Genomic DNA, 24,631 nt, shown 5'->3' with positions numbered 1-24,631 from the left:
CCCAGAGCGGGGAGAAACCCTATTAGTGCCATTTCCCCCCCCCCAAAAAAAAAGTAAAGAAAAAAAAAACAGCAAACAAACAAACAAAAAACCCAATTGCTGTAGTACATGGAAAATGTAATTGAAAATACAATTTGAGAGCACCTGCAAAACCTGCATCTCAGCGGGGACCCAGCGCTGCTCCCCGGGGAGGGCGAGGGGAGCCGGGATGGGGAGCTGGGACACCAGCACCGCTCAGCTGCCTCCTGCCCCGCTCAAACACCCGCCGGCTTCACGCAGGACGTGTGCTGGGTGTTTTATATCCCCGTCCAGGCAGCCGGAGCCGAAGCCAGCCGTGCTCCTCCCGCAGCCCTGGCCGTGCCAAGCCGTCCCACGCTGCTCCCGCGGTGCCCACCGCGCTGGCTCGAGCGGCACTGAAACATCTCAAGGCGCTTCATAACTTGCCCCATCTCTTAAACCAACAAAAGTAAGTCTCGTCTGAAGCCAAAGGCTTTTTTTTTGCCTTTTGTTTCTGCTTCTTCTTTCGTTTCTCTTTCTTTTTATTTTCTTTTTATTTTTTTTTCTTGGGAGGCGCCCAGCTTGTCCCGGCGCTTTCCCCTTTGGCGGATTTTGGGGGTGCAAAGCAGGGAGGGATGTGCCCGCGCGTGTGTGTGCACACGTGCGTGGATGTGTGTGCACGCGTGTGCGCTGCTCGGCGTGCCGGGGGGGCCGCGGGGCCCGGGGACAGCTGCGGCTCGGCAGGGTCAGGATGTGACATCAGCGGCGGCACAAAAACCCTCGGCACCGCTTTCTGACACGAAAGCTCGGCCAACGTCGGCGTGCGGCCGCTCCTCCCGCCGTGGGGCATCCCGGCGGGCGCTGGGCTTTTGTTTTGAAACAGTTAATTTATTTATTTTTTATTTATTTTTTAATTTTTTTTTTCCCTAGTAAGGGCAGCAAGCGCAGCGGGCTCGTGTGCTGGCGGCTGGGCGTGCCGGGGATGAGGTGAGTGCTGGGCTGGGGAAAGGAGCAGCACCAACGTCCCGCTGCTGTGGCCCCCCACATCCCCGAGGATGCTCCTGGGGTGCTTCCAAGGCAGGTTGGGCAAACGCTGGGGAGAAACGAGCCCCCCCTCCGCCCGGCTGGGACACGGGAGCCTGCGGAGACTCTTCCCCACGCTGCCGGTGTCTCAGCTGGGCTGTGAGTGTGTGAATACCGAGGGATCCTGTGCCTGGGGTGCGGGAGGGTGCGGGGCTGGGGAGCCGTGCAGGAGCCTGGAGGTGTGCGGGGCACGGGTGGGGCCCCCGGTGCGGGTGGTCACCCCGCAGCCCGGTGGGGACGGTCCTGGAGGTGGCTTTGTCCGTGTCCGAGGGAGGGCAGGGGCAGCTGGGGCAGAGCGAGCGGTGAGGATGCGCTTCCAGCCGCTGGCTTGTGTCCCACGGGAGTTCCTGGCGTTTGGGATTGTGGCTCTGATGGTGGGGGGATTGCCCCTGGGTGCTGCAGGGAGCCTATCTGCAGGGCTCCGAGCAAGTCACTGGTGCCCACAGAGAGACCCAGCCCCAGGAGCGAGGTACCCCCAGACAGCATCACCCCAAAACAAGCTGGATGTGCCACCTGCAGCACAGAGAGATGGGGCTTTGGTTTTCTGGGGTCGGGGACACAGAGGGAACAGCGAGGCTGGTCTGGGGGCGAGCAGAGGTATGAGTGGCTCTGTTCCTGGAAACCACATTGGTTTTCACGAGGTGGGGATTTCCGAGAGTCAGCAGAGCTGACGGAAGTACCAGCACAGAGAGCAGAGCCCTGCTGCCTTTGGGAGTTGGTCCCTTCGAAAACGGGTGCTAGGGACTGCCCCAAATGATGCTCGTGCCTCTCACAGGGCTCAGCAGCACCAGGAGCTGTGCCCGGTGTTTGGGGCTGGTGGGACACTGCCTCCAGCCCCCAGCTCTCCACAGCCCTGTCTGGCGTGCTGGTCCTCGATCCCCTTCCCGGCATCTTGTCTTGGCTCGTTTCCTGGAATTTTCCAGCGTTTGGGTTATATTTGGGATCGGCAGCCAATAACCCCGTTTCTCACGGACGGCCCAGCTGGGGCTTGGCTCCAGCAGGAAGCCCAGGGAGAGGGAGCGGGGCCAGAGGCCTGAGACCGTGCCCCCAGCACCTTCCTCCAGCACTCCCCCTCCTTTAAAACCAGGCGTGGCCATGGGGAAAGCTGCAGAACCTCCTTGGGGAGCACCGCCTGCCCTTGGCCCCTAGCTGGATGGGGTCTGAGCTGCCTGCAGGGAGAGGGATGCTCGGGGGGAGCCAGCTTGGCCTTTGGGGCCTTTCTGGTGCACCTCCAAGTTTACCACAAAGAAACCCCAGCTGCAGGTGCTCCAGGACAGGTTGAGCTTTGCAACAGGGCTTCTGCGGTGCTCACAGCGAGCTGTGGGGTCAGGATCCAGACAGTAACACAGCCTTGAGCAGCGAAAAGCCAGCGGAGCCCTTTTGCCAGCAGGCAGCTGGTCACACCGGCCGTCTGGAGGCCATCTGGGGGCTCGGGCTGGTGTCTGGGCCAAGGCCAGCCCCGGCACGCGGGGAAGTGGCAGGAGGGGAATTTTTGTGCTGTTGGGAAGGGGAGAAGGGAATCCCCGTCAGCAGGGGAGGAGAAGCCAGCACCGGAGCGGCCTAACGCCAAAATCCACCAGGGGAAGCAGAGGGGGGACGTGGAGCCGGCAGGTTTTATGGGAGCCCCGCTACGTGGGGCTCGGTCGGCTCAGGGCCTCTTGGAGGCTGCTGCCGAGCGGCCCTGCGGTTTCGGATGCCTGTGTGCGTGTGTAAGCGTCTCGGGCCGCATCCAGGGCTGGCGCAGGCACCAGGCCCGCTGCCAGCTGGAGGTGCCGCTGTCGGCGCCTTCCTCCTCCTTGTTATTACCGACCCAGGTCAGAAATAAGCATTACTGCGTCCCAGGGGCACTCGCAAAGAGCTTTCCCCCTCCCCGAAGCCAAGCCTTTGACTTTACAGCCCTAAATGTAACGGGAGGGAAGGGAAATGAGTTTTGAAAGTGGGGAAACTGAGGCAGGGAGCACGGCACCGTCCCCACCAGAGCCCAGTCCTCGTCTGTCAGCACAGAGAGCGGCGCTGCCCCGACTGCTCCCCCCCGGGGGTTTTGGGATTTGAGCTGGTTTGGGGTCAGAGATGCCGGCCTGCACTGGTGGCCTTGCTCGGAGCACGGGATTGTTTGCGGTGGGCAGAGGAAGCTCCCCTCCCTTCTGTTTTGCTTTTTTTTTCCCCCTTTTGTTTTGCCAGTTTCTAAACAGACCGTTCAGTGTTGTTCTTAATTTAAAACAAAGCCTTTGTCTGGCAGTGCTCTTCTGTGGTTTTCAAGTGATTTAAAGAAAAAAAAAAAAAGAAAAAAAGTATCCTCCCCAAATCCGAAACTAAGGGCTGATCCTGACCCTGAACTTGCTTCCCCCCCATCCAGTTCATTTCCTTTCTCCTCTGGCCCTGCCAGCCCTCTAGGAAACCAGGTTTTTGCACGTCCCAGCCTGCTGCAGCCCCACGGCCCTGCCGCACCCCTGCAGCTTAACCCTGCACCGACTTGGCTCTCGCTAAACCCCACGGGTTTCTCTCCTGCCGCCGGTAAAATCAGGGGCACGACTGAAACCAGCAGCCTTTGGAGCAGCGGAAGGGTTTCGCTGGGTGTAAAACCAGCCCCTGCAAAAAACGAGGCCATTTCGGGCAGGCAGATGGGGCAAGCACCGAGGGTGCTGCAGCGCCACGGCGGGCACGCAGCGGCAGGGACATGGGGGGCACGGGTCCACCACCGAAACCCCGAGCGTCTTGCTCTGGAGGATTTGCAGACGCTTCAGGACGGGGCATGCGGGTGCCGGCACCGCCCTGCTGTGGGAATCGCAGGGCGGCCAAGCGGGGACGCAGCCGTGCCCGGGGTGCCCGGGGGGAAGCTTTGATTTTGCGCGTGGGAACTGTGGGCTGCCCGGCACCACGCCAGGCCCCCTGGGCACCGGCGGCAGCGGGACGCGCACCGTCATGTTGCGGGAAGCCGCTGCCTCGGCCTGCTGGGGCACGGCTTTAGGATCTCCCCAAGCGGGCATCCCGTTCGCGCTGCCTCGCGCTCCGCTGCTCCAGGTTGAAGGCAGGGACTGGGAAAACCTGGTCCTGCAAGCGCCGCTGACGACATGAGTCCACGGCCACTTCCAACAAACTGCTTCTTTCCCCAGTGTCCCCACTGAAGGGCTGTACTGGGTGTTTAAAGCCCCGGCCCTGGCCTCCCCGCAGCTCCCTCCCTGTGCCTCTCGTGTCTTTTCCTGCCCGCCGAGCAGTGGAAGCCTTGGAGCGAGGTTGGGAAAGAAGCCGGCTCTTGGCCCGCCGCCTCTCCCTGCTCCTTTCAGTCGTAAATCCCAGGATGTGCTGTTGGCTTTGCGTTAAATCGGATTTCTGGAGAACACTTTTCTCCCTGATTCCGGTAAGGATTCACGAGGCCTTTTAATGACTCGGTAATTCAGTAGCGATGCTGGCAAGGATCCTGAGCAAACCCGCCCGCGTTACCCAGCTGTGCCCAGCTGCCTGCGAGGTCGGGAAGGGGGCTGCTCCCAGCGCTTGGGCAGCGGCACGTAGTGCTCCCTCATTGCTGCCCATCTCCAACAGATGCACAGCAGGAGAACCCCCAGCAGGTGCTGAGCAGGGTTCTTGCCCTGTTTTTATTTATTTATTTATTTATTTATTTATTTTTATTAGGCATGGGGCTTGTGTGGGGGAAAAATCACCTGCAGACACCCTGGTGTTAAGCCGTTGCATGATGGCGTGGGGCAAAAATCATCTAAAAACACAAGTTTCAGGACTGGGTACAGCAGGGTACGGCGTGGCTTGGTATGCCAGCGTGCCACAAGCTCTGTGATGGTGGCAGAGCATCGCTGCATGTGGGGGAAAGGCTGCAGCTCGTCCCCACCAGCCGCCGCAGCACCGGTGGCACCCACAGCAGGGCTTTCCCCTTGCAGCCGTGTGGCTGCGGTGTAGAAAGCCCCGCAGGGCAGATCCTGCACGCAGGGATGTCCCCAGGGTGGGCTCTGTGTGGAGCACAGGGCGTCCCTTGCAAGACAGATGGCTGATCTCTGCTGGGTTAAATAGGATTTGCCTGCGGCTCGGGACTGAGTTTACAAAACATTGAGTTTATACAGCAAGCTTTTGGCTAAAAGATGTCTTTTTAATGCTGAATGTGCATCTAAGCCTTGCTTGGACACCATTCCCTCCTGCTCGTGACTTTGGGTAAGTCACTTCCCCTTTCCGTGAACAATATTTATATTTTTAACTCTTTCTCCACCTCCTCCTCTCTGGGGGAGGCCGTCTGGGGATTTTTCCCTCCCCAAGCCCCAGCAAACCATTTAGCATGCTGGAGCCTCCTGTTAACAACCCCGGCGAGGAGCGCAGGGAACTCCAGGCAGACCCACGAGTGCTTTTCAGCCCGTCCAGGACACTCCGGAGCAGACGGGATTTCCAGCGGAGCTTCAGGAAGGAAAAAAGGGAAACACTGCAGACCTGCTCCGTGCTGGCAACCCCAGGCCGGCAGGAAGGGATGAGCTCAGAGTGGTGACTTCCAGACCTCGTCCCCTGTCCCCGGGGTGCTGCGAGGCTGGAGAAGCGTGGGGAGCTGTGGGAGCACCAGCTCCCGCACGCATTGTGTGCCGGGACGGCCGCATCCTGGCACCGGCGCGCTCGGCTGCCGTTTGTTTCCCTTCTTCGGATGCGGGTTTTGTTCTTCCGAACAAACACACGGGGCTGAACAACAACAAAAATCCCCCCTCTTCCCGTTGAGCCGGGCGCTGGGGCTGTGTGAACCAGCAGCCAGCTGCAGTCGCAGCGTTGTCCACAGGGAGCTATTTTTGTGAGCTGAGAAATCCCTGGGAAAGAGGCACGTCTCCTTTGCCAGGAGGGGATAAAAGATGCCAGGTTGGGGCTGCTGGGGCCGGTGAACCCCGCTGATATCACACTTTTTGTATGATTGCAATATTTACAGATAAAGGCCCGGAGATAAGAGGCTGGCTGGCTCCTCACTGCTGCTGCTGTGGGGCCAGCAGCATCCCGGTGCTAGCTCGTCCCTGCGAGGTGCACACACACACACAGCTCTGTGCATGACAAAAATCTGTGTCCTTCTCCTCCCAGAAACCTCCATCCCTGAAGATCCGTGGCTTTGACTCGGCAGCCCTCACCCTGGCCGGCCCAGCCCATGATGGCACTGTGTCTCAAGCAAGTCTTCAACAAAGACAAAACGTTTCGCCCCCGCAAGAAGTTTGAGCCCGGCACCCAGCGCTTCGAGCTCTACAAGAAAGCCCAGGCCTCCCTCAAGTCCGGGCTGGACCTGAAGACGGTGGTTCAGCTGCCTCCCGGCGAGAGCATCAACGACTGGATCGCCGTGCACGTGGTGGACTTCTTCAACCGCATCAACCTCATCTACGGCACCATGTCGGAGTACTGCACGGAGAGGAGCTGCCCCATCATGTCGGGCGGGCTCAAGTACGAGTACAGGTGGCAGGACGATAGCAAATACAAGAAGCCGACCAAGCTGTCGGCCCCGCAGTACATGTGTATGCTGATGGACTGGATCGAGATGCTCATCAACAACGAGGACATCTTCCCCACCAGGATAGGTGAGTGTGCCGTGGTTCTTCACAGAAGGGCTCTGCTTGTAACCAGTGCGGGTTCCCGAACTGTCACCGCAAACCTCCAGGTGTTGCTGAACCTTGCGATCCCAAGAGCTTGGGGTTCCTCGTTCTGTTCACAGGGGTTGTGGAAAAAATATTCTCTTCTTCCGTGCTTTTATGTTTTTCCATCTATTCTGCAGTTCTGAGAAATGAGGGCTGGTAGGTTGTCTGCTCCCTCACCTGTCCTCAAGGAGCTGAGCAGCGAGGCTGCTTGGAGCTGGTCAGCCCCCCCCCCGCACCACCTTGTCCATTTTGTCTTGATGGACGAGCTCCAGTTCTTTCTGGTTTTCTAAGCAGGTTCACGCTCCCAAGGTCTGGCCTTTGTCCTGCCTTGCTGCGTCACTTCTCAGCTCCTTTCCACCTCTGCTAATTCATCCCAGCCCTGATGATACATCTCATCATCTGCCTTCCCAGCTGCCAAACCCCTGCATACGATGCATCCCTGCAAAAAGTTTGGCCTTAAGAGCTTGCAGCAGCTGCCAAAGGCAAAAACAGCATGCGAAATAACCCCTCTGCTGCTGACCTGCTGTGTTTGGCGGCTGATAGTGGCCCTGCTGCTGAGCTGCTTTCTCGTTGTTTGGGGAGATGTGCAGGGGCTGGAGCTGGTGTGCTGGCCGCTGGGTGCTGGTGAAGCACAGCTACCACCTCTCCCCTTCATTAAGGGGCTGCTCTGGTTGTTTCCTGCCATTTTCAAGGAGCAGAAAGGGCCTATAAATAAACTCTTGCCCTGTCAGTGTTCAAGAGGCACTTGGATAATGTCTTTAATAACATGCTTCAGCTTTTGGTTAGCCCTGAAGTGGTCAGGCAGTTGGACGCGATGATCTTTGTAGGTCCCTTCCCACTGAACTTTTCTGCTCTGCTCTGTCCCACGGGATCTATTCTTTCACTGGGTCATTTGCACTGGATCTGGCTGCCAGAGTCTCAGTTGCTGCCCAGGAGAGGTTGCTTTCCAGAAAAAATTGAAAGGAAGCCTTAGGGATCTTAGGGGGAAATGCAGGGCTTTGCAAGTCTGTTTCCCCAAACAGCATAGCCAACGGAGCTGGATGAAACCACTGCAGTTGGGCTTAGGATTTTTATTGATATGCTGAAAAAGCCCTGGAAACATTGAAGAAAATGGTCCGTGTGGGATTTCTGGCTGCCACTAATTCTCACAGCCCCGTTTGGCTGTACTGGAGCATCTAGGCACGTGCTGCTGCTTTTTTTGGGGAAAGCCTCTGCCCCTCTGGGCTATGAGGCTTGGAGGGGTGACAGCTCTGTGCAAGCAGGAGAGAGGCAGCATGCGGAGGCTTGGCCTGCCAAAATCTTAATTTCAGCCTTGTAGGATGGGGCGCCCGGTCTGACCCAGCTGCACGGGCTCTGCCTGCAGTTAGGGCGCTACAACTGCCCTTTGGGGGTCTCCTTCTCCCTCTCCATCACCTGAAGCCCGGATAAGCACGGTGTGCTGGGGTGGTGCTGGAGCCCTGTGCCAGAGGACAGGCGCCTGACCTCAGCTGAACTCCCGCTTTATGGTGGCATGCAGCGGGGAGGGACATGGGGCTTGGGGACACTACCCCAAGCACACGGCAGCTTTCCATCCGGGTCCACCCATGCCATCTGTAAGGCAGCTGTCCCAGGACAAGGATTTCCCAGCTATGGCCACCAGACTGCAGACAAAGCAGACTTTTTTTTTTTTTTTGAAAGAGCAAGTGTTACCCAAACTTGCTAACGATGCCTGTGGCTAACCTCAGCACCCCTGCCCAACAAAAGCTACAAAACCCGAAGCAGCGCGTGATTCAGCGGGGCTGGATCATGGCTGTACTGGCAGCGAGGGGAGAGGCTCTTCGTGGGTCAGAGTCGGGGACTCCTTCATCCTGGGCTTGGAAATTGGAGGAGATGGTGAGGGTGGAGGAGATGCTGCATCTTCCCTGTCCACAGGGAAATCTACCCGCGGGGCTCAGTCCCACTGAAAGGCTTTGCTGTATAAATCCTCCCTCTGGAAGGAAACCTGTCTGTCCGCCGGTCACGATGAGACAGTTTCCTGGCTGGGGTGAGCCTGGCTGCTATAAATCACCTACAGCTCTCCCAGACGACCCGTATCAGTTAACATGCGCTCAGTGCTCTGTTTCCGCTCTCCCAACCAACGTAGCTGGCCTGGAAAAAAAAAAAGAAAAAACATTTAAATGCCGAATAAGCATTGTTCCCATGCAGGAATTAGAATAAGTGATTCTACAGGCTTATTTTTACCAGCTGGTAAAATTATGTCGGTTGATTTCTTCATGAGCGAATTACCACCAGGAAAATATCAGCCCCTCCCGGTCATCGCTCTGCCCCGCGGTGCCTGCTGAGAGCTGGGGAAATCACATTTTTTGTTTCACCGAGAGCCTGCCCATGGTGAAAACCCAAACTCGGAGGGTTTGCAGGGCCACCCGTCCCATGCCCACACTGCCCCGTGTGCTGAAACGTCTCTGTTTTTAAAGCAGTGTGGACGTGGGGTTTGGACCAAAAGCAGCGGCGGCAGCGCCTGCGCCCTCTGCCAGGTCTGCCCGCGGCTGCCAGGAGCATCGCTCGCAGGAGGCCCTGGAGCTGTTCTTGGAAAGCTCTTCCAAGCTCAACCCTGCCATTCAAGCTTATTCCCAAAGCAACGACAAAAAGCAGAGAAAACTTGATGCATAATTATCCCGTCCTTTCTCCCCGTAACAACAGGAGAAAAATGTTCAGAATTCAGCTAATTGTTGCAGTTTTCTCAGCTAGCTATTTTTTACATAATTTGCCTTTTATTTTCTGCCTTCTTTCTTCCAAAATTAATGCCACAGCAGCTTGCAGCTGCCATCGTGCTGTTAGTTTCAAAGGAGCTTTAAAGACTTATTTTTAGGAAAAGATGAATCACTGAACCATCCAGCGGCCAAAATGGATTTTAGCAATAATATTAACAACGATAATCCATCACGTAGTTCACTGAATTACTGCTTTTGGAGAGGAAAAAGTACGACTGCCAAGAAGCAGAATAGTTTCACATTACTGATTCATCATGAAAAAATGAAATTGGCTGGTGCACAAGGGCTGGGGACGGGAGAGATGGCAGGAAGGATCCAAGACCCATCCGCCTCCCCTTCCTGTGAGCGCAGGCGCTTTGTTACCTCTCGTTTTCATTTCCTTTTCCTCGCGGTCCCACATGGCTTCCTTACGTTTTGAAGCAATCAGCGCGGAGGGTGGAAAACAGGCTCCTCGGAGCGTTGAATCACATCGTGGGGTTTCAAGGAAAACATCCAAGAATAACTGAAGATGCTGGTTCGTGGCGGGGCGGCGAGTCACACCGCTCGCCAGCGCCCCGGCTGCGCCGCAGCGATGAAACCGTACCTGCCGCTGAATTTACAGCCCTTGTCCTGCCTTCCAGCGCGTGTGATGCTTCCCATTTCCCCGCTCGGCTCCTGCTAGGACCGTTTCTGCTTGGGAGAGGCGATGATACTGGCCGCTGGCTGGCGGGTCAGTGGCTGGGCGGTGGCTGGGGTCGCAGCCGGAGGAGAGGAGCCGGTGTCGCGTGTAAATGCTTTTCCTGACATCCTGGCGTGCTGGTGTGCGCGAGCAAGAGGGGGGACGTGGGGAGAAGGAGCCAGAACCAGACACTCAAAATTCCCGGACCCAAAGGACCAAAGCAGGCGGTGGTGTCACGACGTGGTGGGGTGAGAGGTGACCTGCTGAAGTCCACAGGTGACAGCCAGCCACCCCGGCAGCCTGGCCGTGCCCGGAGAGGACAGCCTCACACTGACACCTTGTGCTGGACACAAGCAAGAGCAGCCCAGCTTCACGTCCCAGGAGCTGGTGGTGCTGCTGGTCTCATGGGAAACCACAGCGGTGGGGCAGCCCAGAAGGGTGCCTTGAGCTCTTGGCAGCTCGATGCTGTCTCTCCAGGCATCATTCGGAGCATGATAGCTCAACAGCTCCCAGAGTTGCTGTCAGCCACAGGATTTATGCTGAACCTCTGTTCCCTGATGCAAGAGATGCTTTTGGAGAACCCAGGTTGTAGCTGGATGCGTCTGCCCCTCCAGCTCTCTTCAGCATGTGCACGAAGACGTTGCCGGCAGCTGGTTTGTAGGGCAAGACGGTTCCTGGCTAACCTCAGGACAAAGGCAGAGGAAAGCCACTCACCACAACCTGCCAGCTCTGGAGGTGGATCCTCCAACAGCAGTATCAGGACCACAGACACTGTTCAGAACAGCCTGTATTTCCCAGCTGGGTTCTGGGAATCTACATTCATCAGAAATTACTCGCTCTGATGGATTTCTCTTTATTAAAATAAATATTTCTTGACTGGTTCCTCAAAGGTGCTCCGCAGGGGCCACCCTAATGGCTTGTCTCTGGCCCCAGCTGGGTGATTAGGGCTTTTATTTGCTTGGCAAATTCTCACTCAGTGCAAAAAGCCCCAATGAAGCCTTTGCTAAAGCACGGCACCCTTCCTGACGGCAGGGAAGCCCAGAGGTCTGCTCCCTGGTCCCTGCCTCAGCAGACAGCAGGCAGGGAGAGCTCCACGGTCACAGGGTGAGGGCAGAAGCAGATCCCCACGCTGGTGGCATGGGGGAGGCCCGCGGGTACCTTGCCAGATGGAAGCGTCTCTCCCAGAAAGCCCTACAGGACCTATTAGCATCCTAATGGGTGATGCCAAAGACCCTGCTGGGTTCGCACTGCTGCAGGATGCTGACGGTTACGCAGGGCAGTGGCCGTGAGCCAGTCTCAGAGCACCTCTCCACGTCCAGGTGAGGCTGTGCCGAGACGTGTGCCCCCCTCAGGAGGCAGCCGAGCCACCCACCCATGGCCTGAGCTCCCAACTTCTGCCCCCTGCACGAAGCAAAGCGGGGCTGGGCTGAGGGTGATGCTGGTCCTGACCAAATTCCCTTTCTGCCCCGAGTGCTGGGACCCTGGCCATTGATAAAACAGGCTCCAGGCGCGAACAGATCCTTTACATTTGCCACCCCTGGAGGAGAGGGGCACGGCACTGCTGCTGGCAAACAAAACTGCCAGGAGCCGGTGGGAAAAAGAAGTTAATTGCCTAGCAGGGCTGATGAGGAAGACTCAAATTACCATTTTAATTTTTTTTTAGCCGAGAGATTTGCTGATGCTATCCGCAACGTCATGCCTGAGCTGGCCACGGTTGAGCAGAGATTATTTGGAAAGATTTTTAAGAGGTTAAGTGCTGTATTAGTAAGAAGCTAAGGGAGGAGGTAGGTACAGCTGCGGGAAGGGAGGATTTTATTTTGCTTCTTGCAGATTTGCATTGAATTACTCAGGGGAGAGGAAGAACCGTCAAGAAAACAAATCACGATTGTTTCATTTTCCACCTTCCAAAAAAATATTTGCAGGGGTTTCAAAAGCCAGGTTTCCTTTAGAGATTTGCTTGCTGACACCTCTGAGATTTTCACTGTGATATTAGTGTGTTTAGGCAAGGGTGGAAACGTAGAGTAAGAAATTGTGTCCTTGTGCAGGACAAGGCTAAAAGCATAGAGTAAAGTGTGGTGGGTCCAGTTCCTGGACGGCTCAGTAGGGAGCATCATACAGGCGCAATAACATGGCTACGTAAGGATTGCCGAGACGGGCATTTCTGTTCCTGATTTAATGACACAATTGTTCGAAACAAGACTCAGGAGGAAAGCTGGAACCCCACCTGTTTCTGTTGATGCATCAGAAGTGATGTTTGAGGGCGTGTGGAGGTAGAAGGATAGCACAACCCATGGTTTTGGTTCTGAGGAGCAGGGAAGGTTTCTGTCCTGCCGAGAGGAGGTTTTGTTCTGTTCGTAGACTCGGGTAAAGACATTTGTGCTGTGCTGGGCTTGCTCAGGTTTGTACGGAAAGGGCAGGACAGAGGGATCCAGACAGGGAAAGATGTGGCCTCCGACACTGGATGAGAAATTTTCTCTCCTAGGGAAAATCCCCAGATTGCCAGAATAAGCCTGCAGAAAATTGCTAGTTGGGCAATGAGGAAATTGGGCAAGGGAGAAAGCTGGATGGCACACTGCCCCGCTGGAGCTGTCACCTTGACATTGGCCAAGGGAGTCTTTCACCCGTGGCTGCCTGTTAAGCATGGCAGCAACATTTACACTCTAGCTATTGTTTTGTTCTGTTTTTCTGGTGGTGTTTTTTTTTTTTCTCCTTTTTTTTTCCTTTTTTTCCAGAAATGGTCAAATGGCTTCCAACTTGCTTCTGCTTTGCAGGTGTCCCCTTCCCCAAGCAGTTCCAGCAGGTTTGCACTAAGATCCTCACCCGCCTCTTCCGTGTCTTTGTCCATGTCTACATCCATCACTTTGACAGCATCATCAACATGGGTGCCGAGGCTCACGTCAACACCTGCTACAAGCACTTTTACTACTTCATCAGGGAGTTCAGCCTGGTCGACCATCGGGAGCTGGAGCCTTTGGTAAGGATGCCCCAGGGACAGGGAAGCAGAGGGGGTGAGGGCGGCGTGGGTTGGATGCAGCCCTGGTAAATTCAGGGGGGGCCGGGCTCTGCCCCCTGCAGTCACACTCTCTGGGCTCTTTCAGCCACCCTAGCCCAGAAGCACACCTATGTTTTTTGTCTCTGCACCACCACAACAGGCTGTCCCTCTGTAGTCTTGGTAGCTCTAACGAAATTTGCACGCCAAAGTGTTGCCAGGCACTTGTGTGCACGTGGCCTTCTGGGGTCAGATCTGAGCCCAGATCTCCTCTCCGCAGTCTTGAGTGTTCCTGTTGGGGTGTAAGGTCCTTGCCTGACCTCCGAGTGCGAATTACAACGAGGCTGGAGGAAGGTGAGGCCCGGCAGGGCACGCAGCTCCAGACAGCAGCTATCCAGGCCAAACGAGAGAGGCCTTGCTGGAGCTCCAGGATCTGCTGCAGCCTCCCTGGGGAAGCACTTCGCCAGGCAGAGACCTTGGAAAAAGCAGAGCTGGGGCACCAGAGGAAGAGCTAGACAGGCCCGGCACATAAACCAGAAAATGTACATAGTTTTGTAACAGAAGCAAGTGTGTCACAGGCAAAGTCAATGTGGGCTGACCTAGAGAGGATGTGTCGCGATGGGGAGAAGAATTAATAGGGAGCCCAGTAGTCAGCACACAGTGATAAAGGACAGGCTGCAGAAAAGGCTGAACCCAGCACTGGAGAGCCAGGGAAGACCAAGAGGATCCAATTCCAGAGAGACCAAAGAGCTAAGAAAAGTCACAACATGAATTGCTTGTTCAGGAGCACCAGGGGTGCCCCTGCCTTCCAAGCACTTTAACTCCTTTTCTGCTTTCTTTAGTCTCAGTCAATTCACCTCTTCTGCTCTAATTTCAGTTTGGGAGTGGGGATCATGATCCAACCAGGGGAGACCTGAATGACAACAGCATCCACATTAATTACTTGGTGTCGTTTGATTGTGATCTATATTATCAAATGGCCCTCGGCTCCAGAAAATGGCAGCTCAGTGTCACTGTGTCCCGTGTCCTTCTTCCTCCCCAGCACTCCTCATGACAAACTTCGTTAGCATTGATACACAGCCCGTAATGGTGTCATCTCCTTTGACTGATGCTGCCTAATGTAAATAATTAGCACTAATAGCCAAAGCAAGAGGCTGGCATCGCTAAATAGCCTTTCAATGCCAGTGACTCACATGCAGCATGTGATGATTTATGGGTCTGGATGAATTGAAGATGAATAGATTTTCCAGCGTGATGCAACCAGGGTTAAACTACAAGGAAATGAGGCGCATTTCTCTCTGGTCTGTCTTGTTTCTTGGTGTGCCCATTGCCTGGTAAGTGTTGCTGGTATCCAAGCCCTGCGGGAGGCTCAGGCACCCAGGAGACCTCCTTCCCCCAGGCGATGCCTGGCTGTAGGCGTGAGCGAGTGACCTGCAGCCAGAGGATGGCTGTGCCCTGGACGCAGTGCTGTGTTGGGGACAGAGGGACAAGCTCCTGCAGCTTATGGGCAACTTTCGAGGACTGAAAGCAGTCCTTCTGATCACCCTGTTACCCCAGGGAGGCTGAAACTGGGCATTGGTCCCAAACTCTCAGTGGGTTAGGACACTTCTCTCTGCTGCACGCAGGGAAAAAGTGCACTTACTGCTGCACTTGGATGGCCAGAAAACACCAGGAGACCAAAGAGGACAAGATCAGGCTTCTGTAACAATTCCTTCCCCCCAAGGCACAATATCAGGCAGTCTCTTCACTGGGTTGTGTGAAGGCGTTCCTGGACACCCGACCAGGCCACCCAGTTCTTTGGGTGTGCAGGGGCTGGTGCCTCCACCGGTCTGGTTGCAGTGCAGCAGCACGGTGAGGACGCACAGATCCCAACACCAACCTCTGCAGTACTTCCCACTTGGCCCCAGCCCACTTTCCCATTGCAAATCTCTCTCTCCAGTGGCTTGCTTTGCTCCTTCTCCTTCTCACCGGGCTGCACCACAGCTGTTGCCCTGCCCCTGGGTGTTTTTCAATCTTGAAGGACTCCTCAGCTGGTTTGACACACAGGCGAGGACAGACAGCACGTTGCATCTGCCTTCAGCTTAGGTGAAGAAGGCAGGGTCTTGTTTTTGCAAGATCTCAAGGGTTGCAGAAAGGTGATCATCTCTCAGTCGGGGTAAGATGAACTGTCCTCGAGAGGCTGAGTCCCTCCTGACTGCCTCATGAGCCCGGACAACTGACCTCACCTTGCACTTTGATGGCCAGTTAGCCCACACGAATCCCATGGGAGAGGAGAGTCCTTTTCCCTGCACGTGGCTGTGGAGGGCCACCAAGCACATGGGCACTCGGAGGGAGCAGGACAGCAGGTCTGAGTGCTGTACTATGGCTGCAGCTTCCCAGATGTGGGTTTTCTTGTGCAGAGCCCCAGTTTGGAGATTTAGGATGACGAGGAAAGAAAAATCAGCATCTCATCAGCCAGAGAATGTCCAGTTAGGCTCACGTAGCTTGAAAAAAAAATACAGAGATTATGGGATGAAGGAGTTTTTGGTTTCAAAGACTGCCTCTGCCTGAATTTCCCTTTGCTGTCTCAATCAAACTTTTGTCAAGCTTCTTTAGGAAGTGATTTCATAGCAGCAAATTGTGGGAGCCAAAAACGAGATAGATCTTTTGCAAAGGCAGAACGACAGGCAGTGATTCACTCTTAGCAAAGGCCAAATGGAGAAATGCGGGGCTGAGGGAAGCTGTGCACTTGAGGGAAGAGGCGGCAGGTCACGGCACGGGGCAGCAGTGCTGGCAGAGCCCCAGCTGGTCACGTACCAAGGCAGGGCACTGGGGATTTCCAGGGGGTGATGGCTGCAGAGAAACACTCTCTTTGCCACTCTCACTCAGTGGATTTTAAAAACAAAGCTCACAGCACTGAAGAGCAGAGATTACATCTTCTGCCCCCTCGGTTAGATCACTAAAGGGCCTTTTGCAGGGTTACCCAAGAGTCATCCCACTTTCCTAGTTCTAGGAAACTAGTTTCCTAGTTGCATCCTTCCTTCTCCGCAGACCAGTCAGGTCTATTTTGGGAGTACATTTTAAAATGCGAAAACATTTATCTGGGGTACGTGGGGGATCTGCGTGCACGTGCAGATTCACAGACTGTGACCCTGTGGCCCAGAGAGAATCACAGACTTCCCTGCTATTAATTGTACTCCTTAAGGCAAGGACAACTACGGCCTTCCACCAGCTGAAAGGTGGGAACCCTCCCAATGCAGCTAGCACTATATGATGCCGTCCTGGCTAAAATCCCCAATCTGTTAGCCTAAACAGAGCTTGCTCTTGTCATCTTGTCCCTCCCTGCGTCCAGCGCTGATGGCTCAGGCCTAGGATTTGAAGATGAAGCATTTGGCAAGTGACAAGAGTGGTGACAATGAGAGGAGGGGACTCTGGCTGCGGATGCTTGGGCCTGAGTGGCTGATGGAGGAGCTGATGAAACCGGGGAGCCCTGCTTCTGTGTCTTAGGGGCACCACAAAGCAGTAGACCCCTGAGAGGGACATCAAGCAAACAGCACTGAAGGCAGGAGACAGGAGTTGCCAGGAGGTTTTCCGTGGCCCTCTGCTATTAGAGTTCATTTGCATTACAGTGTGGGATCCCTTGCCAAAGCCACAGGTCCTTTGGTGAGCTGCTGTCACCTCCTGGAGCCAGAGCCACCACTCGCAGGAGCAGCTCTGTGTCCTGAGGCTCTGGGAGCAGCACCGCCCGCTCTGCCTGCTCCCAGCCGAGTCAGCAGCAGGACACCTGCCAAACTGCCTTGTATTGTCACTATGGTGTAAGCTGTCTTTGCACTTACCGGTTCTCTCTTTTCTCCCCCCTCCCCTTCAATGCAGAAAGAAATGACAGAACGAATTTGCCACTGAGGCGATCTCGGCGGACGAACCCAGCCAGCTCGCTCGGCACCCGACGGGACAAGTGTGCTGGGGGACCCCTGCCCAAGGACTTGCTCTGGGAGTCTCAGCTGAACTATGAACACTGCAGAAGAGCCTCTTCAGGCCAGAGCTGAATCCCAAGCTTGCTAAACATCTCTGAACATATACATTTTTTAAATTTTAACAGATTCCAGTCTGTCTTACGGCTACTGTCTTAGAAAGCCACGGACTTCTGGAGAATGAGGCAAGTTGGGTTGACTGATACACACTCTGGTCTCTAGGAACCAATCCCATGTGTGATAACATTTCTTCAGCTAACTTTCCTCTTGTTTTGTCCTCAGCTACATTATCTTCAAATGTTTTGTTAGTGATACCTGCCCTGCAAGCAGGTATGACCTTGGCTAGTGAATCGTGCCTGTTGCCTTGCCCAGATGCAGTGGGTTTGTCGTAACATCTGAGATCAGCTCTGCAAAGTTGGTGAGGTCTGATCGCAGCTGACTTCATGAGGTTAGCTGCCAATGTCCTGTTTTTAATCATGAGCTGTGAATGTCTCTCTTTGTGACCTAATCCATGCTTTACCAAAGGGATCTTTTTCTCTTTTTTTTTTTTTTTTTTCCCTTTTTTTTTTTTTCCTTTTCTTTTTTTCCCCCAGGAACTTTTCATGCTTGGCAGCGGGGATGTCATGACTAATAGCAAGGTGGCCCCATGACAAAAGGAAGTGAATTGGCGACTTTCCATTGTGATCAGCACAGTCCACACAAGTATTTTCTGTACTTAGAAACTGTGATACAAAGTGAGGGAAATAAACGTGCCAGAAAACAAACAGTATTTCCTGACATGTTGTCTTGTCTCAAAGAAGCAGGTGCTAGCTACAGAAATTGTCTTTCCATTGTCCAACCCTATAGCACAGAAAAACAGGTGGGGAGGGACTTTAAGAGACATCTAATCTACCCTGATCTTCCAAAAATGCAAGATCAGTTCCCCTTAAGCCTTTCTGACTAGAGTTTCTCTAGCCTGAAAAAGAAAGCATACCATTGCTACCTGGTCTGTGCCCCTGTTCCCCTGAAAGGCATCAAACCTCAAAACTTCCCTGCTTGCAGTGCCTGTTAACTAGCGTTGCATTCCCTGTGACATTTTCTTTTGACAAGAGTTGAAGTCTTTTTTTTAATTATTTTTTATTTTTTATTTTTTTTTTACAATTTTGAGGGAGTTAAATTGTCTGAGCCACGGCGTTTTTATCTTTGTCATTCCTGGCCTTTTTCTGGGAAAGTTTTGTACACCAGACCCAGCTGATATTTATAACCAGGGCTTTGCCCATTTTGGGGGGAGGAAGGGGATGTGGCTAGAAAATGTAAATATTTAAGCCAACACTAAAGTGCACAAGTGCATTTTTAGTGCTCAGAGCACTTATTTTGTTGTGAAAATCTATTTTTTTTAGTCTTGTGTACCAGATGTATATTTTTACATGGAAATAAAATGGAGCAAAATGGACACAAAACGACCTGATAAATCATTCCAGTATTTTCACTGTATAATAATAATTGAAAGTCCAAACATTTTTGTTCTGTTACTAATTAAAGAAACATGAACAAGCCTTGTGTGCTTCACTCTTCCCTAATTCCTCTGCAGTAAGACATCATGAAAAAGCACCCAGGATAACTTGAAGAGTGGATTTCCCCCAAGAGCTGCAGCAGTGATGAAGATCAGAGCCACATCGAGACCTCAGCAACTGGCAGCTTCGCAAAAAGTTGTGCATGATGGAGAAACTCTGTAACTGGCTGCTGAATACTGGTTTGGGGCTCAGCCACCAGCAGCAGAGCCTTAGTGCGTGATGTAAATGCCATGAGGGGTCTGCTGAAAAAGGACTGATGAAAGTTCTTAAGTATTTGAACATCTCTGTAGTGGCTCTGGCCACTGTTTTCCACTGATCATGCAGAAAATTTCAGATCTTGGTGTTTTCCCACAGCCTGCATCTCAGGAAGTGGCTTGGTATAGGCTAGTGTTCCTGGTCTGCATCCTCCCCTTGCAGTTTTTTCATCAGCATACCACCTGAAGGTATTTTTCCAGTGATGCACAGCAGTGAGTTTGGCTCACTGCTTTTTCCACGGGTATGTGGTTCCTGGGCCATAAGAAGGGAAGAAATGGCCACCACACCAGTGAGGCTGGGACATGGGGTGGTGGTAGGGGGTTGTTGGGCACAATGGCATCTCCTGTGTTAATGCGAGGGGCTGGAAGGTCCTAGCGTGGATGGTCATAACAAACATGACGTGATCTGGTCTGAGATACTCTGAGTGAAAGCTTGTAATCTGTAAGAGAAGACTTGGGAAGAGAGTAAAAGGAGCCAAGGAGAAGCTGTTATGTCAAAGCGTTAAAAATCTGTCCACACTGGGAGGTAACCATGAAGCCACTGGGGATTAGAAAGGGGTAAGGAGGGTTAATGACACGAGATCCATTCTTGGATGGCTTTCCTGGAGGTCGGGGAGATGCTGATTCCAGCAGAGTTTCGCAACTAGAGGCAAGTCTCTCTCTCTTGAATGCGTGCAGTTTTTCCCTTCTGGCAGCTGATGGCTTTGTTAGCACAGCCCGGTCAGCTGGATTCCCTCATGCGGGTCAGGGAAGGACAAATGACTCACAAGGGTCGAGAAAACCTTGAAGCCAGAGTGTGGCATTCAGCTCCCCGCTGAAAAGAGACCCTGAGTCAGAGCTGAAATGCCAGCGGTGCGTGGGGGACTACTGCACGTCTGCGCTGATGTAGAACATCATAGCAACAGCAAATGAGGTCTCCTACATGAGAGAGTCTCTTCCTGTAGAGGTGGCTGAGGAAAAAAAATAAAAATAAATAAAAAAGAAGGAAGCATGGTCTGGAGGGCAGAGGATCCCTGATTCCTCAACATACATGATTATTCAGCCTGTGTTAGAAGGAGAAGCTTCACTGCCATATGGGAAACCCTCCGAAAGCTATTTTATTACTACCTTTAACGAAGCTGTACCCCCTGGGAATAGCCATACTGTAACAGACCCATCTTTTGTCATTTAATATTTTATATCCACCGGGCCAGTTGCCAATTGCTTTGGGCTATGCCCTAACGACGGAGTGAGGGAAGCGTTTTGCCGTCGTTCACGTGGCTGTCAGGTGAGTGTATGTAAGAGCTGGCAGTCTCAGGACAACTCCCTGTAGGCACCCTGGGCTGGAGGCCAGGACCAGCACTGCACTCGTGGTCTTCCTCCCTTGGCTCTTACTCATCTTGCAGCTTTCCAGCAGTGCTAGGATTCTCCACGCTTACATGCACTGGAGGGAATAAGAGCTGAGACGTACACAAGTCTCTGTGTCTCCAGCAGCTGTTCAGGGGCCTAGCATTCGGGATAGCACGTGGCTTGTGCTTCCCCTCGCTCTCCCAGGTTGGACAGCCTAGGAAATGGACTGGAAGGATTTGTAAAGGGGGTCTTTACAAAGATTTCTTGCTGGGTCTGGCAGCAAGGCGAGGAGCTGTAGAGGATGAAAAGCACAGCGTGCAGCATGAAGCCAAGAGTACTGCCAGCCCGGTGCTACTGCAGGGGAGGTGAAAACATGAGTTTCCAGGGTATTTCTAGTCACCGTGTCTTTATTTTTTTTTATTTGTTTTATTAGCAAACAGGTAACTTGATCCTTCATCTCCGAAAGGTCTGCAAGGGAGGAAAGAGGTGACAGACCAAAAACCTGAGTGGCCATGTAAACCCTTCCCAAGTGTCTAATACAGCTTGTGTTGCAAGCTTGCAGACACTGTAATTTGCTTGATATCTCCCTTCCCTTTTCATCTGGCAGCCCTATTTCCCTTCGGCCATCAGACAGTGTGTCTTAAAAGCCACTGTGCAGTGCACAGCTGTATGGCCTGGGGCAGATGGGGAGTTGGGGGGTATGCAGTAACAATCCAATGATTGGCTTGTAGAGTGGGGACAAGCATTTTTCTCGTTTCCAGCAAGTTTGATTTGCTGGTGTCCAGCAGACCATACATTTTCCAGATCCCATGTTACTTTGGCTTCCTGTTAAATTGAGTCAGTTCAGGACCTCTGTCCCATCGGGCAGTGGACTGGCACCTTGTGAAGGTGTGAGTAGTCCTCGTGGGTCTGGTTATAGGAAAAGCAAGTTTCACCCCGGCAATCACAAACATCCACACCAACAATTTTAATTCACACCACCTACACCATGCTACACGTGAATCATAAGGTTTCCTGAAAAAAACGGGACTTTTTTTTTTTTTTCCCTGTAAAGAAGGGCTGTTCACAACAAAAGAGTGACACAGCAGTTTGATCCTGGCAAATGTGATTGCATAAGCCATTCTCTGGGTTTAATCACCTAAATGAGAAGTATAATTTTCAGAGAAACGGAGCCTGTACAGCTTCCTTGAACAGCAGAGGGAATGGTACATGCTCCGTGCCCTGAAAACCAGACTAGACTAGATTGAAGGTGCTTAAATATAGATTTAGGTGCTTGGCTGTGGGCAGATAAGAGAGGGATAATTCTAGTCAAGGCTTAAAATCATTTTTGCAGTAAAACATAGGCCAAACTACTGTGATCCAATTGTAACATGGATAAATCAAAACTAGCTTTGGTAATTATTTCTTATTTGCCTAACAGCCAGCATAGATGTCTCCTTATCTTCTCTGCTGTGTGCTGCATGGGTAAAAAGCAGACATGTAATTGAAAAGGTATTAAAAATAAAAGGAAAAGTCATGTGGAAGAGCTACTTATTTTACTGTGGTTAATACATGAATTACACTGCTTGAGAAGGTGCTTTCTTCTTCACTTCTCACAGGACTTTGCCCTGAAATATAAGCATAACCATTTCTTAGAAATGCCATGCCTATTCTATTAAAAACCAAGAAAATGAGAACCTGAAGCCTTTTTTTACAGCTTTATACCAGGCCGGATTGAAACTTAAGACTTGTCCTCTAGTTAAATGTGCTGTGCAGCTGGGTTACCTTGCAAGTAACAAAGGGGACAGAAAAAACAAGGATTCAACATATACAACTTGCTTTGAGAATGGATGCCTACTTTTACAGACATAAAAAGCTGTGTTTTGTTAAGAGCCTTTTAACCCAGCGGAGAAAGATGTGACAAGAAACAGCAGATGGGAATTACAATCCAGTTGAATTATATTTGAAAATAACCTACACGTGTTTGACATCTCCTCTGAGCATAGACAGTCCTTGATGCTGAGAGTGTGAATGTGCTTGCAGGGACTTGAGCTACTCTTCCAGACTACTCTTCAATTCTGTTCAAGGAATACATGGGAAGATGTTGAGGCATAACTCCTGAATCCCTCAAGGATAAAAGGTTTCAAAGTGTTGTGGAAATAGGTGATCAGCTAGTGGGGAGAGAAGACTACTAATGCCCTCCTGTAATGGAGATGGTTGAGGAGCATTCTCAGCCAAGATAAGCCTCCAGAGATCCAGGTGGGGAACTGCTGCCAGGAGTGGCTTAGCTGTGGATAAATCTTCACCTGGGTTTGCCTCTTAGATATCAGAGCACTGCATAAGCACACACACTGCTGCATCCTTAGGAAACCAAGCTTCAATACTTCTGCTGTTTGCAGGACAATGTGTCCTTTCATGCTGGTGTGGTGAGGAGAACAAAACGCCTTCATCCTGTGAGAGGATATCGCAAAGATGCCATTGAGCTTCATTACTCTCCATCCTGTCCTGGGACCTTCAGGTTTCAGCTGTCTGAGGCACTGCTCTTTTGCTTCTCGGCTGTTTCTTTTGAACCCATGTGAGAAGCCTTCTAAAACCGCGGTGTATTCTCCTGGCCCCCTTGACAGAGAAGACAGCACGGGCATGTAGCGTGTGTCTTAACTTGCCTTACACTTGCTGAGCTTGTGACTTTGAGAGTTGTGGGTACTAAGCTGCATGAACAGCTTGAAAACATACTGTGCTGGGATGCTCATGAATTAAAGCTGTGATTCACTGATAGAGCTGAATTCGGTGTTTCTCTTGAGCCATTTTAACAACAGCCAGCACTAGCAGGACTCAATAGCTTTGTGTGAAAAAAGTTATTGGTCCTGTATTTGGCAGCAGAGATGACGGTCTTGGGTCAGTATAACCAAAAGAGGTTGCTCTCCTCACATGGCATCTTGGAGATGGTTTCCTACCCTCTGGGGGTCGGAAAGGCTATATATCTTCTTGCCATGCATTTTCCTACAAGCTCTTGCCATGTGGCAGATATCATCCCTTTTGAAATGTGGTATCAGATTGTATGTGAGCTCCTAGTTCTCTGCAAATGCAAAATAAAATGGGATAGGTCTCCCAGTGAAGCTAGTATCTCTACATGCCTTTGAAATTCTATGGAGAAGATAGGATATTGCAAACGAGGGAGTAGTATCGCACAGGAGTTCATGTTGGACCTGATTTTATTTTTTTATTTAGTACAGACTCTAAATTTCCAAGTTTACATCTTTTTATTTAGTTTATTACAATGAGTAGAGGATTGAAATGTCACCCAAATGGGGAATGACCTTTCAAAATGTCAGTCTGCGTTGACATGGAAAAAAACTCTTCTTTGCCAGGGATACTTCTCAGCCTTACAGTGGGAAATAGCACTAATAAAAAGGCTCGGGAAGATAGAGGTAACACCTGAGAAGCAGATCTGAGCTTCTCTCCATAAAACTGAAAGAAGGGCCAAAGCAAGATTGCTGTTATTAGAGAGGCTTTTTTCGCTTGCTGCTCTTGTGCAGAGCTACTGCCTTGTGTTTCTGCTGAGAAGAAAACCTGATTGTTTTTCCAATCAAACATATTTAATGGTGATATAAATAGCAAATGTAAAAAGGGATAAAGCTGGCAAAATTAAAAACCTCACGCCATAGTACTTATTTAAAAAAAGAAGAAAAAACATCTGAGTAGCACTTTTCTCTTGCATTGCTGCCCCTTTTCTGTAGTTGTATGGGCCATAAATGAGATTGATCTTTCACTGGCATAAAAAAAAAGAGGGGGGGGGGCAGCAGTTCTGGGGAAGTAAGGAACTGGCTGGAGGAAATAACGCTTCTAGCTAAACTATTCAAGAGAATGTGAAAAAATGAAAAAATCCTAACATAGAAAGACTGTTGTTTATCCCCAAAGGGGTGTGAGCAAATGAAGCTAGAATACAGATAAGATTTTGAGGAGTTGTTTGCGTCTGGCAACTGCAGGGGCAGTTCAAGTGTACAGCAATGATTTTGCAAAGTCCCTTTGAAATTCTAGCCTACCATAAGGCTTTCATTCTGTGCTTCCCAGAGTTATTAGGTTTATCCCTAGCTCCTGGTTGTTATAACTGTACATTTTCCTTACGTTCGTCTTAGTCTGATCTGCTTCAAGGTGTATCTGGCTTGCTGGGTGTCAGGAGGCAAAACCCCAACCCCTCTGCTCTAGCCATGCTGTTCCAAAGGCAAACAAAGAAGAACCTTTCTGCTTGTTGCCTGAGAGACTGCTGAGATATGCAGGCCCGTAACTTGAACCTGAGGCTAAACTGAAAACCTGTGAAAAATCAATGGCCTATGTAAGATGCTTGTGGGGAGCACAGGACAAAGAAAGTAGGCAAGGAAATGAACTTAGACAACAGAGTTTCAACTCTGTGGGAAAGCTGAAACAAAACAAAAAATCCCAAATAAAGAAGTTTCTAGAAAGTTATTGTTATCATCCCTCCTGTGCCCTAACACTT

The 24,631-nt window shown here is 51.9% G+C and overlaps 1 protein-coding gene across 8 annotated transcripts; it reads left to right on the top strand.

The window, feature by feature from the left end:
- The first annotated feature begins 310 nt into the window (after nucleotides 1-310).
- Nucleotides 311-21,686, top strand: MOB3C (MOB kinase activator 3C). 8 transcript variants are annotated; one of them, XM_048058981.2, is made up of 5 exons: nucleotides 311-466; nucleotides 928-984; nucleotides 6,133-6,617; nucleotides 12,815-13,056; nucleotides 16,924-18,556. In XM_048058981.2, exons 3-5 carry the CDS (start codon nucleotides 6,197-6,199, stop codon nucleotides 16,951-16,953), a joined length of 693 nt encoding a protein of 230 aa, XP_047914938.1. In that variant the 5' UTR covers nucleotides 311-466; nucleotides 928-984; nucleotides 6,133-6,196; the 3' UTR covers nucleotides 16,954-18,556. The 8 variants fall into 8 exon arrangements, 5 of the variants coding, with proteins under 5 accessions (XP_047914938.1, XP_066857850.1, XP_047914941.1 ...); XR_007161449.2 differs by lacking the exon at nucleotides 311-466 and adding an exon at nucleotides 18,592-21,686 and having other exon boundaries at nucleotides 816-984; nucleotides 16,924-17,469; XR_010833375.1 differs by lacking the exon at nucleotides 311-466 and having other exon boundaries at nucleotides 816-984; nucleotides 16,924-17,206; nucleotides 17,304-18,556.
- Nucleotides 21,687-24,631: the final 2,945 nt, after the last annotated feature.

The sequence above is a fragment of the Anser cygnoides genome, chromosome 8 (genome assembly GCF_040182565.1).
Source record: "Anser cygnoides isolate HZ-2024a breed goose chromosome 8, Taihu_goose_T2T_genome, whole genome shotgun sequence".
In the NCBI taxonomy this organism is placed as follows: domain Eukaryota; kingdom Metazoa; phylum Chordata; class Aves; order Anseriformes; family Anatidae; genus Anser; species Anser cygnoides.
This window is presented reverse-complemented; position numbering and strand designations above follow the sequence as displayed.

What these genes read in the sequence shown, in the direction of transcription:
- MOB3C (XM_048058981.2), top strand. Translation starts at nt 6,197, where the DNA reads ATGATGGCACTGTGTCTCAAGCAAGTCTTCAACAAAGACAAAACGTTT. An exon ending in CATCTTCCCCACCAGGATAG is followed by an intron (nt 6,618 to 12,814) that starts GTGAGTGTGCCG and finishes CTTTTTTTCCAG; the next exon opens with AAATGGTCAAATGGCTTCCA. An exon ending in ATCGGGAGCTGGAGCCTTTG is followed by an intron (nt 13,057 to 16,923) that starts GTAAGGATGCCC and finishes CCTTCAATGCAG; the next exon opens with AAAGAAATGACAGAACGAAT.